General features: G+C 45.1%; 1 protein-coding gene across 1 annotated transcript in view; it reads left to right on the top strand.

The window, feature by feature from the left end:
- Positions 1-6,566, top strand: part of LOC144093545 (semaphorin-5A-like) — a 95,932-nt gene extending 89,366 nt beyond the window's left edge. The window contains exons 17-19 of the mRNA XM_077627071.1: positions 644-826; positions 4,465-4,626; positions 6,149-6,566. Of these exons, the coding sequence (XP_077483197.1) occupies positions 644-826; positions 4,465-4,626; positions 6,149-6,489 (686 nt within the window). The 3' untranslated portion in view covers positions 6,490-6,566. The remainder of the gene's footprint in view (positions 1-643; positions 827-4,464; positions 4,627-6,148) is intronic.
- The last annotated feature ends 7,416 nt before the right edge of the window (positions 6,567-13,982 follow it).

Here is a 13,982-nt window from a genome sequence, read left to right as displayed (position 1 = left end):
CTGAAGATTACATCCTGAAATGAGTGCATGGCACAGCGTCCTGCGTGCCTGCACAGTGGCAGCCACAGCATTTGTGATAAGCTGCCAGCAGCAATGTGGCACATCAGTTGTGTGGCAGGAGAGCCATGAAAGTAGCTGAAATAGAGTGCCGTGCTTTGACCTCTTCATGTGTGCAGGAGACAAGAGCCACGAACGTGCAGCAGGTTGAACATAGTACAAGTGCTCTCAGGATGCTGTCCACAGACTCGCTGCACAAGCAGGCACTCAAGCCCATTTCTCACACCATAAAGCGCTCGTTATGATCCTGCCATGGGCAAAACACAATCGTTACCCATTCATGCACGGCCAAAGCAAATGCAACAATGGAAACAGTCAAAGCAAATGCAACAATGGCAAACGCACAAAATGGACAAGCTAGCACAGATTATCCACATTACCACAGGTGTAATTGCCAATAAATTATTTTTGTAGTACCTGATAGTGTAGAGCTACCAAGTTCAGTGTTTCTTTGCATGTCACCAGATGGTTCTAAGCTACCTGCTACAAAGCATGTCACACTTTCACCCACTCTCAGTAATAAGGTAGGCTGCAATTTTTCACATTAAACTGTTTGACAGTGTGGTCACCTTCCCCCCTTGCACAGCATACCTGAACATCGACGGCGACTGGTCCGAGTGGGGTGAGTGGTCTCAGTGCTCAGTGCCTTGCGGAGGCGGCATTCAGCACAGGGAGAGGACGTGCGACAACCCGCGACCCTCCGGCACTGGTGCCAACTGCCAGGGCCCGTCCAGGGAGGAGCGAGACTGCAACATCCACCAGTGCCAGAGTAAGTGGGAGTGCCTGGTCATCTCTTGAACTAACTGCACCCCTCCACTGTCACCAGTGGGTTGCTGGCACCACATGGAGCACACAACAGATTACAGCATGGAATGCCATTGAGCACGTACATAATAATGAATGTGGAAGTCGTGCCAAGATTTAGTGTGACTGCCTTCATTACTACATGAAGATCGTGAGAAATGTATGCCCAAACAGCGAATCAGTACAAGTTTGCAGAACTATATACAACAGTACAAGATTTGGGGAACTATGCTCGAAACATGTATGGCATGAGAGAATCAAAAGTTTGTGGCGAATCTGGAGGTGAAAATCACTTTGAGTGTTGTGCGTGGCAAGAATAAAGCAGGCCTTGCATCCTAAAAGCTATCATAGTGTGGGTTTAGGAGCCCTTTCTGCTCGTGTTTCTTGGGTGGCAACTACCCATCGTTCAATATATTCACGCAGCATCATGAAGCATATGCCGGACAAACTCAAAGGGCCCCCGAACCAGGCTCAGGCTAATAAGAGCAAGTGAGCACAACATGCAGAGCATGTGCTCACAATTATGTTCATCAAACAGTTCAGCTCCACACTTTGCAGGGAGCCCACAGATTTATGTAAAAGGCCATGGGTGCTTGACAATAATGGTACCAAGCCACGGAACTGCTATTGTCACTGTACGTCATGCTGCCGTTCATTGTTAAAAGCTTCACAAGGTCTCGCGGTATGTGAAACATCAGCAACTAGAAATGAAAACAAATTGTGTGTAGAAAAATTAGAATGTAAGGGAAAAGAAAGGTATGCTGCTAGTATGCAAGTCTCCAACATAGGCTTGCATCATCTTGAGGCCTGCAGGCCTGAAGTACTAAAAAAAAAAAACCAAAGGTAGCCTTGGGCTCTTAGACCTTATATACATTCTCATTTAGCTTGCATCTCACTGCATGCCCAAAAGTATGATTCTTACATACACATAAGGCAAATGCAATTTACACAGGTGTTCATCATCTCAAGCATGGAGAGAAAAGCTGTGGCATACCGATAGGCAGTGCTTTCTGACTTGCATTGTGGTATGGCATTACCCTGAGTGCAATGCTGACTAACGTTGCAGTTTGGGTGTGTTGGTATGACATGACATGAAACAGACCACAACCAGACGAGGACAGTGAAGAAAGACAGGTGACACAGGAGCACTTGTGTGTCACCTGTCTTTCTTCACCGTCCTCGTCTGGTTGTGCACTTTCATGCCATGCAATGCTGAATATGATGCTGAAACAATCGTTCATGCCCAGCAACAGAGTTGCAGCTTGCTTGAGAGTTGCAAAGGAGATGATAGAAGCATGATGGTTCATGGAAGTTGGTTATACACTGACACACCTTTCTGGCGCAGACATGCCGCTAAATATGAAGATGAGCACACACACAAAAGTGACTTTGTGTGACTGGTACACAGACACAAAAGTTGTGTGCACACATGTACGTTTTTACATGGAGTATGCAAGTCCTTATAGAGCACGTAAGTCCTGTGTCGCTAAAGGGCCTTAATCATATGGAGCGCTGAGGCCACATTAGCCTGGTGACTGAGGCTGCAACCTGATGTAGTCGCAGCTCAGCATAAACTATTCTACATAATGACTTAAAGCAACTATGATTGGAAATTAAATGGTTAGTGTATGCATCATTAAGGCATTAAGAATTTGAGAGGAAAACAGTTGCAGCAAGCAGATCCTTTCTGCTTCTTTTCTTAGTGTAGTGTGCCAAGTTTCATCTCAATGGAGGATCCAGAGAAATAAACTGCATTTTCCCTGCTGCCAAGGAGGCTGCACTACGATGATTTATTATTGAAAGGGCACGGATAGCACGTGACTTTCTTTCTGCATTCCACTGCTTCTGGGCATCATTGCACACTGAATGCATGCCTTTTTTTTTTTCAAATGCATGCATGTTGCCTGCAAACAAGCTTGCTTGCTGTTTGACCATGCACATAATGTAGCACTTGTGTCTGGATTAGCGACAGTTCAGATTGGTCCTAAACGCTGGGAAAACCTGTGCAAAAGCATTTGTCAAGTGCATGCCTTCATGTGATACAGAAGCCTAAGGAAAAAAACGTGAGCAGTGTGCTCACCCACTGTAAAATAAGAGTGCATGAATCAACACTTGAGGAGCTTCTTATGGAATGAATAGCTAATGCAATAACTGGCAGCCATGCTTTCAGAGAGAGACAGAGTTGCAAAGTACTGTTATTTCGGCAAGGTCGACTTTTTTGCTGCTCGACCTGTAATGCAATCGAACCGAACCACTGCTTCAGTTACATAGAGCTAGGGTGCCTTTCCATCGTGCTCAGAAGCTATTGTGCAGCTGTATCTGTAGTGATCGTGCCTTTGATATTGAGCTGCTTGGTGGCTTGACTGCGGTGTTGGCTTTCTTCTTCGTCTCTGTTTCCCCTATCCTTTTTTTTCTCCCCTCTCTCTCTGCCTTCCTGCATTCATCCATGCTTTCGGGGGCAAAGGCCAGTGGTCCTGTTGGTCCGAGTACAGTACATGCTCTGTGACTTGCGGAGCTGGTGGCACCAAAACGCGCACACGCACATGCCTAAGAGAGCCTGGCTCAGGCACTGAGTCAGGTGCCTGCCAGGGCAGTGCCATGGAAGTGGTGCCTTGCAATGCAACACTTCCTTGCCCATCTTCAGGTGAGCATTGTGGAGCCTTGCATGTGGCCTCGGGCCTGTCGTGCTCAGTCTGACCATTTGCAAGCAGTAACGGAGGAAAGAGATGCCAATCAGCGCGGTACTGAGAATTTTGACCATCATAGTTCCCAAACAGTTTGGAAAAAAATTTCAGGTGGTTTCACAGGCATTTCAGAGGCTTCCTTGAGAGCCTGATTTGGCAATACAGGAAGCTTGATGAAACGTGACGTTACCTCTACAGAATGCAGTACTTAGTGTATTTTGCACAGTATGCACAAGTGCAAATTGTAAACGCTTACAACCATCTTGCATACACCACAACAGATTATTTAAGAACTGCTATATTCTTGTAGCATTGTATTATAGTGCTTGAATTCCCATTGAATTGTATTATGCAAAGATGTCATCAGTCCACTGCAACACAGCTGTACAGTTTTAACATAGTGGTAATCCTTTCAGTTGATTTATAACAACTCTTAGCTACACAAGTGAAAATGTATTTATAGTATCGATTATACCCAAGACAACTTTCCGTGGCTCTGCAGAGCATGAGCCATCAGCTTCCAGACCTCTGTGATTGGCTCATGAGTGTGTAAGAAGAGCAGATATTGAGAGCCGTCACATCAAACTCTTTTGCTTCTACTGCTGAGCCACAGAAGGCTGTCCCTTAATGTGAGTTTAAGATTGCATGCAGGCTTTTCCGCGGTCAGTGTGCCACCTGCATTCATGTGGTCCAGTTTGGCCTAGGAGTGGGTCAGCACACTTGGCGGTCAGGTGGTTAAGAGGGTGGGGTACTTTAAACCAGCAGCACACATCATGCTGGTAAATGCTTACCTGCTGCAGATTTCATCTAGTGCAGCGGACAATATGCTGCAACCTTTTTTTTGTTAGTCTGTGAACAAAACATTCGAAAGAGATTTGACAGTGACAGTAACCGAGGCCTCACTTCCTCTTTACTGCAGAACCCGAGGAAGAGGAGTGGACGGAGTGGTCTGTGTGGTCCCTGTGTGACCACAACAATGAGCAGCATCGCCGCCGAACGTGCATGATTCTTGACCCCAGCCCAATTCAGTGCAGGGGATCGACCCGTGAGAGCCGCATGTGCATCGCCGGTCAGGAGACGGGTGAGTCAGCTCATCTTGAGGAGTTCTGTATTCTGTGGCCAAGTCTTAAATCAGGCCGGAAAAAGAGCAGCAGTTGGAAGAATTTGCCATTTTGTATAGTCGTGCCTTTGGTTCTGGAGCAAAACTGTCCATAAAGCGGGTCATCCGTAATAACAAACCATGAAGAAGAACAAAAAGAAATATTCTGAAAAATAAAAAGCGAAACTTCCTACAGGATAGAATTTGACAGCTAAGCCCACAAAAACTCGCATCAAACAGCAGAGCACTTTCAGCGGTCCAGTGCATTGCGATATTGGTACTCAAGTGCTTTGACTGTTGATTTTGAAAACACTGTGGTTACAAGCCAGTAACTTGCCTTTGGAGACAACCTTCGGTTCAGTATAATTTTCTTTGTCTAACTGAATGTAGCTACATGCTGGTCTAGTACACTTAAAACACTAAGTGAAATTTCAAGCAATTGCCCTCACTAAGGTTTGAAATAACTGAGAAAGTTCGAATTCAAGACAGTGACTGGGAAATGTACGTAAAAAATAACTAAAAGGAAACAAGGCAGTACATCCTGTGTTGATCTGAAACGTGCACTTATGGATGTAAGTGATTGTGAGTGAACATAACATACACAAGGGTACAATTTTGTCACTTTCATTTTTTTTCTTTGCTAGAGGACCCTTAGGGACAGAACAATTAATTTTAAGGACCCATTTTTTTTCATCCCTATGGAAAGCTTGCTGTCCAAGGTGCTGTACTCTGCACCGGTTTTATTGGAATAAGAGCATGCGCCAGTTATTATGTATCCCGACACTGGAAACTATGATGAGCGAGCGCGATGGAGATTGCAGGTCACCAAAAGCACCGTAGCAAAAACTAATATAAATCTCGCCCGCCAGACAGTAATAAGACATTTGTAGTATATGGAGTAGCGTCCATTTCAATTTCCCAAAACCAAAGTTGTTATGGCAGAGTGATTTACGTCTTGTTGACAAAAGTTTTAGTAGACCATGGTTGTCTCTCTAAGGAATTCAAAACACTGTGGCACCATCTAGTTGCAAAAGCTGAAATTGCATGGTCGACGATGTGAAGGAAGCATTGCTTTTAATCAAATGGCTCACAGGAGAGAGTGTAAACTACAACAGAACATGACGAACACTCCTAAAGGAAAAAAACACTGTGCACTTAAAACAGTAAGCAATATTTTACCGAGATGTAGTCACGTGGTGAACTACTGTGATAATGGTCGGTTTCTTCACAAGATGGCTTTTTATGTGATTCTCAGTGTCAAATTAAAATTATAAATCCTCGTTTCTTTGATATTTCAGTGCTCAATTCTTACAGTTTGAGGCAGGATTTTTTCATTTTCGTCATAATCTCATGATTGTCTTTGCTGTGCCTGAAGGGACTTTGTCCACAGCATAATATTGCGAATGTCTCAATATTACATAGCTGCCAAAGGGCTTTGGGTACTTTCTTCTACTTTTCATCAATCAAAGGAAATGCTGTGACACAAAATGATCTTATGTTGCAGTTGCAGCCGCACCCAGTCTAGAGGAGCAGCGGGACAGTGGCTGCAGTGGCATCCGAACCGAGCATCTTGTGGGCGCTTGCATCACATGCCTGGTCCTGGGTGCACTGGTGGGAGCTCTGGCCATGCACCGCTACATGAAGCACCACCAGAGCCGCGACCCACTGTCACCCAAGCACTTGGGTACACCTCTAGTGCAGGCTGAAGGCAACACCTATGTGCCGCACTCACAGTACAAGAACAACTTCTCTACGTTGACAACGTCACCTGGAAAGTTCCCAAAGGAAGCCACCATCAAGCGCAATGGCTTCCGGGCACAGATACATTCAGACCATAACTTCTGAAGTCCCAAGGAGGACCGACCAGACACAAGTCACTGAAGAACATCTCCTTCAGCGTTGCAAGTACTGCAGTGCAAAAAGACCAGCAGCAGGATCACAAGATCACAATTTGTGCCTTGTGTGTGGCAAGTACAGACTGGATGCAGCTGGGCAGACCAAGGCCCAGCACATAGATAGGCTGCACAAGAGATTTTCCAGCAGTGCGCCTACTCAGTCCGCAGACCTTTCCAGGAAAAAAAGGTGCCACATCATACTGCTTAAGAGCAACAGGATGGAAACGCTAGCATGCATTGGCATTGTAAACTGGGTCGTGCGGTTCACACCTGGTGCAGTGCAGTGCAAGGCACCATTTAGAAGTTGTTGAATCCATGCTCAGAGCATGCATGTCTTAAAGTGGAATGATTCCTTTGACACAAATTCTGCTTTAGGCACCTTCATGAGAGCGGACATGAATGCCAACATTGAAGCTCTCGTAAAGCAAGACAGTTGAGCTCAATTATCTGGCTACATGGAGAAGTGCCTTCATATCAAATTTTACATGCCACTACATTTATGGCTACTTTATTTTGTACAAAAATCTTGACCATAGCTCACAAGGCACTTCAGCTCAAAGCATTCCACCGTGTATGGAGTCCTGCCACCATCGGTGTTCATGAAGAAAATGACACCCAGGTCCAGGAAAGCAAGAGATCGCCTTCTGACATCAATGTAGAAACTGTTCATCAAGTATGGTGCTTTAAAACGCCATTTCATCCAAATCACACAGACACAGCAAAGGGCTGAAACTACTGGAAAATGCTCACTGTAGCAGGAAACGACTGTGCCTTAAAAACAATGAACATGCAGCGCCGTGTGAGAGTGTCTGTAAACTATACCAAGCCCACAATCAACATGTACACTATTTGTGTTAACACTGCCTGAACTGAGAAGCTGTGTCCCAAAGGCATCCCACAGCAGTGACGTTACCGTGCAAAACTTGCAGCAGCAGTGCGTTTTAGCAGGTGCCCAAGAATAGATCCTTGACTTGACAGCATGGCTACAAGGTCCTATGTGCATTTTTGTTTGTGTTCACAAGACCCTGTGCATTGACGCTAGAGGAAGCAGTAAACAAACTGTTTTTGTGCTCATCATGTTCCCGAACTTCAAGTGCAAGGACAATTTCACAACATATATTGCATCTTGCCATCAAAAGACTTGATTGTGCCTATAGGAGAGGGAAGCATGTGCAGAACAGAGGACAATAATCCACACTAAGTCAGTCGGTTGATTTAAAGCCTTTTGCAATTACAGTGACAACAGTGTCCTTGTGCCGAAGTGTTCAATATTAACATGCACCAGCAATGATATGTGCTTATAATTTGTACCCTCCCTAGTTCCATTCTTTCTTTGGGAGCTGTGCTCACTCTGAAAGTTCAGTTTAAATGTAAACAACCGAGTTTTAGCGATTCAAGCAACAGTTTCAATCATATAACTCCTCACACTGTGCAAAATTTCACACCTCTGCAAGCCATGTGAAAGATAATTTAGGTTTTAAATACTGACCAGGTAAGGTGATTGCCTAATAAAATATCCCAGTCAGTTTGCTTACAGCGAGAGCCTGCAAAGTTCTAATGATGCATTCTGACTTCAGAAGGGACCAAGACTGCATTTGTGCTTGTACATAGTGTGTGCACCTGTAGATATGCTTTAGTTGTGTCTGTACAGATAGTCACTTTTATGGTGCAAGTTAAAGGTCATAGTATACAGTAGACACAGATTATTAAGCTCATTGCCTTTGACGTATGTGCCAAATCATACCCTATCACTTCTACTGTCAGTTTTCTGAATTTGTCAGACATCAAGCAACAGCAAGGTGCACCTTTGTATGCTATTTAAGGCAGAAGGAAAGCAAAAATGTGACCATTTTTCACATTAAGCCTGCACTAAATGAAAACCTCAATTGTTAATCCACATGTGTTAACAGCAGCATATAACTGTACATCTTGTAATGCTGTACTGATGGCAGTCACTTGTCGAAAAGAAACATTCATTTTGGAAGATACGAAGGAGCCAGAAATTTTTTCCTTGCATGTATTTGTCTTGGAATTGTCTGTAACCAGGAAAGCGCTGTCTCATACTGTCAACCTGTCGTGAAGGTGCTTTCTTACCATTTTTTTTTTAATGTGTCCTACTAAAGACATTAGAACCAAAAAAAAGGACTGATCATTTTTCTTTGCTTGCTATTCACAGACATTGTGCACCATGCATGACGCCTGTATCCCACAAGAGATGAAATCATAATTATTTCCCATTTTGTGTTTTCCAAAAACTTCCAGAGCTCCAAATTGCTTGTAGCTTAGAATTTTGCCTGGGTGGCAGTTTAGGCTAGCTGTCCTTACTGATTAAAAAGAGGCAAAGCAGTGCAATGAACAAGGGACGACAGAGGAAAAGGCACCACATGCACTGGCTGTCGTCCTTATTCGTTGCACTGCTTCATCATCATCATTATCAGCATGAATACGCCTACTGCAGGACAAGGCCTCTTTTATCTCTCTCCAGTTAACCCTGTTCTCCCCTTAAACACTGAGGACGACGTCTTCAAGCTTTAATGCGGGAATGCATTTAATGGCTGCATTTTCAACTCCCATTGTCCACCAGGGTTCTGTCCACCAAGGCTACAGGACATTCATAGCAGCTGTAGTGAGGCTGAGAGACAGAGAGAGAGAGAAAACTTTATTGTCAGGAAGATGGTGGTATTCTTGGGTCACTTCAGCCCCTCCAGGTAGCCGGCAGTTTAAGTCTGTCGGCGACCTCCTGCGCTCTTGCCGTGGGCCGGGACTGAACGTCCGGGTCCGAGCTGGCGAGAGCAGCTTCCCATTTTTCAAGCGTGGGAGATGTGACTAGATCTGCCGGAGGCGGATCCTCCGTGCAGTCCCAGATTCTGATCCTGCCACCAGATAAGGTGGCAGGATCGCCGCACAGCTGACAATACGTATTTACCAAATCAGGAAAGGTATTGGAATACGTCCACGAGTTTGGCTGCGACCACGTTTGCAGCCGCCTCCACGTGGTAGCCTGTTCGCGGCTGAGCGAAACGTGCAGAGGAGGCAGGCTCGCTCTAAGCTCCCTGTACTAACTGGTTATGGCCTAATATGTAATTAGCGTCTCGCCCCTGGGAACATCCGGGTCCAGAACCCCCTCACCGGCTCAGTTGACAAAACCTCGAGCATACTGAAGGGTTGAAATGCGGGCCAGTTGGTTCATAGTAACTTGAAAAAGACCAGTCACAAAAGACAAGGGACAAGAGAAGGAGTGTTCACGCCACAACGACTGGACTGTCAACTGAGATTTATAAGACAAAACATAGTCCCAGCAAGGCCAGCAGAGCATGCGCAACAGCCGCATCACAACTCACAGCGCATAGGGCACACAAGATACACATCTACCGTGACCGGCCTCAAAAAGCGAATTCCTTCTCAAGTAAGCGCACCGAGGTTGTGCTAATGCAATCTTGGCCTGACCAACTGATATGGTATGCTTCCAATATTTCTCGCTCTTGCTTTCCCTTGCCTCTACCAAGAATCATTACATTGCTGAACAGTGGATAACACCCACATTCATTGCAATGGCGAGGCAAGTTGGCACCGTCATCAGACCCCAGGCAGGAGTGGTGCTCATGCAGCCAGTCATTAATACATCGACCTGTTTGGACTATGTATACTCTTTCGCATGCGAGGGGGAACTTGTACACGACCTGAGCGACACACGCCGTGAAGCGGTTCTCGTGCTGCGTTGTGCGAACGTGGTTCCTTGCCATTCCTCGAGAAATGCGCGAGCACAGACCCGAAAGCTTGCAAGGGGCAGAAAACACCACTCACTCCTTGCTTGGCCGCAACTTTTTTGATGCTGTGGCTCACTTTATGCACGTACGGCATGACCTCAAGTTTCTTACGTTCAGTTGCTCCGCCATCAGCCCGCTTCGTCCGTTCTTTCTTGACCTTCTGAAGCAGCGATTCAGCCACTGCTTTCAAAAGATGCTTAGAGAAACCCCGTGGCTTCCAAACATTGGAACTAATTATCAAGGCTCCTTTTGATAGCGTGGTGACAGCCTTTTTTCCAGTGCATTGCGGAAACAATTCATCGCAATCCCTCTCTTTACAGTCTTAGAGTGCGCAGAACCGAACGGTAACAGAGCGTTCTTCCTTCTAGGTAAAAACATCCAGCATAAATGACCATCGTCAAAGAAGGTTATTTGCAGTTCTAGGAACCTGATAGAATGATTGTTAGGGAGTTCACGAGTGAAATTAAGGGCACATGAAGAAGCTTTAAAAGCACTCAAAACATCGTCTACTGCTGCAGGCAGAGTGTCATTAGGTAAAAGCTCTAAAAGTACTAAAATATCGTCCACGTACCAAAAAACTTTGCACACACGCTTGTCCTGAAGTAGTACCTGAAGTGTTCTGTCAAATTTTGCTAAAAATATCTGAGAAAGCACTGGAGCAATGCCAGAGCCAACACATATTCCACTTTTCTGAAGGAACAAGGAGCCTTTGAATTCAACAACGGTTGATGACAGGTAAAAAGATAACTCCAAAAAGGTATCAACCGACATGCCACATGCATTCTGAAAGTTCACAGTACTGCAATGATCAATAAGTTCATGCACTGCAACAAAGAGCATACTGATAAACGGCCTCGTTCCCTGGAACGCCCGCGTGTGCCGGGACCCACACCAGATCCACTTCCTTCCTATCAGGAGTTCCAAAAATTCTCGTGTGTTGTTGCTGCAAGTATTACTTCAGATATCGTCAACGTCCACGCTGGCAGCAGACTTCTTGATGCAACACTCATCTTAACAGACCCTGCGTTTTTTGCGTTGATGCTTACGATCCTTACCAACGATCTGTGCGTATTGAAGTACTAGTCTGAATGCGACTTGAAGCAGTACTAACTGCAAACTTTTTTTTTTAATTACTATCTCCAATAACGACATTGGCAAGGCACAAGATTGTTAGTCTGGAAGAGATTCTCGGATGGCAGTCCAAAAGCCTGGGCAGGGCAGTCTAAAACCTCTCTTGGTTTTCAGGAAAGGAAAGGCGCATAGCCAGTTCACTTTGTCAGTGGACACCTCAGGCGCACCAGGAATGCCAACTAAAAAAAAGCTTGGCAACTCAGTGTTTTAGTCAAGGGTTCCTGGCCCACTTGAGGTGTCCACCAACTAAGTGAACTGGCTATGCACCTTTCCTTTAGAACATGGGTCAGCAGGCATGCATTCCAGCAGTGGAATAACCTAGGTGTAGCACCCAAATTTTTATTAGTAAAAATCAATTGTACGGTACTTCTTTCTATGTTGATGTTCATTGAGCAGCATAAGACACATTCATTACTTATTGCTGAGGAAATTGCGGGAAAAATAAATTTTAAATGTTTTTCCACTACTTGATCTAAACTCGTAACGTCAAGACTGGAAAGGACTCCGTCCGTAGTCGCTGTTTTGTGGTGCAGCCTAGCCATAGGAAGCTGCGAGCAATACACTATCTTGATGCCACCGCAGTTTGCTTGTGAAAACGGCCAGTAGTGGCGATACATATTTTATTTTATACCTTTTCTAGCTTAAAACAGCTTTGTTTTCAGTGAAAGTAATTTTTATGTCAGAATATGGTAATAAACCAACATGGGTCTAACTGAATTTGTCCTCAGTGTTCCTTTAAAGGGCAACTTCGACGTTTTCAAGGTCTGTGAATTTTACCTAAAAATTTACCATTGGTACTCCTCAGTCTCCTGACCATACAGGCCAAATTACGCAGCCATATGGCATATCATTTCATCTTTAAAAAAAAAAGTGATTTCCTTTTTTTTTTACCTCTGTACTCCATTTCACACTTAGCTTGCAACATTGTCAAAGGTGTACAGACACAAAACTTTGAATGCAAACAAACGACACGATTTCTTCCAGGAGTTTAAAGAGGCTCTGAAACACCTTCTGAGGAGAGCACATCAACTCGCCCAATGCATTGTGTTGTCATGAACACCTGAGTCAAATAATACACATCTACATACAGCAGAAAACCCACAATCACGCATGAAAGTTGGCGAGCTCTTTCCGGCGACTTTCTCACGACTTTCTCTCAGATGGCTATTGGTGAAATTCTTTCAGACGTCAGGCAGCTAGCATGACCACGGCCAGTAAGCCGCTTAGCTCCGCCCCCGAGGGTGGGGCCAGTGGAGGAGTGCCGACCTTCCAGCATGCAAAAAGTGATGAGAGGAGACGGAAATGCGCCAAGACACTGAAATTCAAATTCTGACTACAGATGACTCAGCTTCTACAAAGCGCATTCTTGCTGGACAATATTCGTGATGTGGCATCCTTTAACATCCCACGCATACCGCTACTCTATTAGTGCCCCTTTACAGAGATGCCTTCCAGCAAGTTTCAGTTGGAGGCGTTGAGTGGAACGCAATTTGAAATTTGGATGTCGTCCGAGGTGCCGGTCGGCATTTACACCCAAATCGAGTGACATCAAGGTGCATTGGGTGCCCCAGTTATTTTGATGTCGCTGAACCTGGGAACAACAAGTGCTTGTTGGTGATGCTGACCTCATCAGGAATGTGGTAGGTAGTCCAGGCTGACTATGACGTATAGGTGCACTTCAGTGCTGGTGCCAGCCGAGACAAACTGCCAGTACAAAATTGTTTCTAATTAATTATTCATGCTTATCACTACTGTTTTGAGCTCACTTTCATGATCACTAGGCCCGTAGGCCTCTTTCAAGGCAAAACAAGGGGCACTTAAACCTTTGTGTCTGTACCCCTTTAACACTGTGGAGGCTATGCAAGCCGTGCACCCGCTAAAGCATACCAGTCCGCCACAAATCACTCATAGTTCTTGAAGCCCGAGTGAGGGCGTTGACGAAAACATGGAGCAGTATAAAACGGCTTGGCACTGCAAGTCATGGACAACACAGTCAAGTGTTCAGTTGCTGAATCCTCCAACTACAATTGTCACCGATGGGTGAATTATTTCGGTGAGGATGGAGCCGGAGTGAATAAGCATGCCAGCCGTGTATCTCTCCATTGCACGTCACTCTTGCTTCTCGATGTCTAGGACGAAAACATGTCTAGAGGTAAAATAAAGTGGTGGATGCTCAATGAGAGAATTTACAGCTTGCTTTTGGTAATTTCACATGTTTCATGAATGGGGCTGTCACATATAGCCACCAGTTTAGCCATTCAATGCACGCACAAGAGTTTTGCCAATATCATAGCAGATGTCAATTGTTGGTCATCTGTGAAGCCACTAGTTCAAAACCAAGGTCCAGTTTCGGAATGTTTATTTGATCCTTTAAAACTCTCTTGCCAATTTTTTAAAACAACCTATCACAACTAAGATGTTTTATGGGGTTTAACGTCCCAAAGCGACTCGGGCTATGAGAGACGCTGTAGTGGAGGGCTCTGGTAATTTCGACCAGCTAGGGTTCTTTAACTGCAGACATCACACAGTACACGAGCCTCTAGCA

This window comes from Amblyomma americanum, chromosome 6, assembly GCF_052857255.1.
Source record: "Amblyomma americanum isolate KBUSLIRL-KWMA chromosome 6, ASM5285725v1, whole genome shotgun sequence".
NCBI lineage: Eukaryota > Metazoa > Arthropoda > Arachnida > Ixodida > Ixodidae > Amblyomma > Amblyomma americanum.
This window is presented reverse-complemented; position numbering and strand designations above follow the sequence as displayed.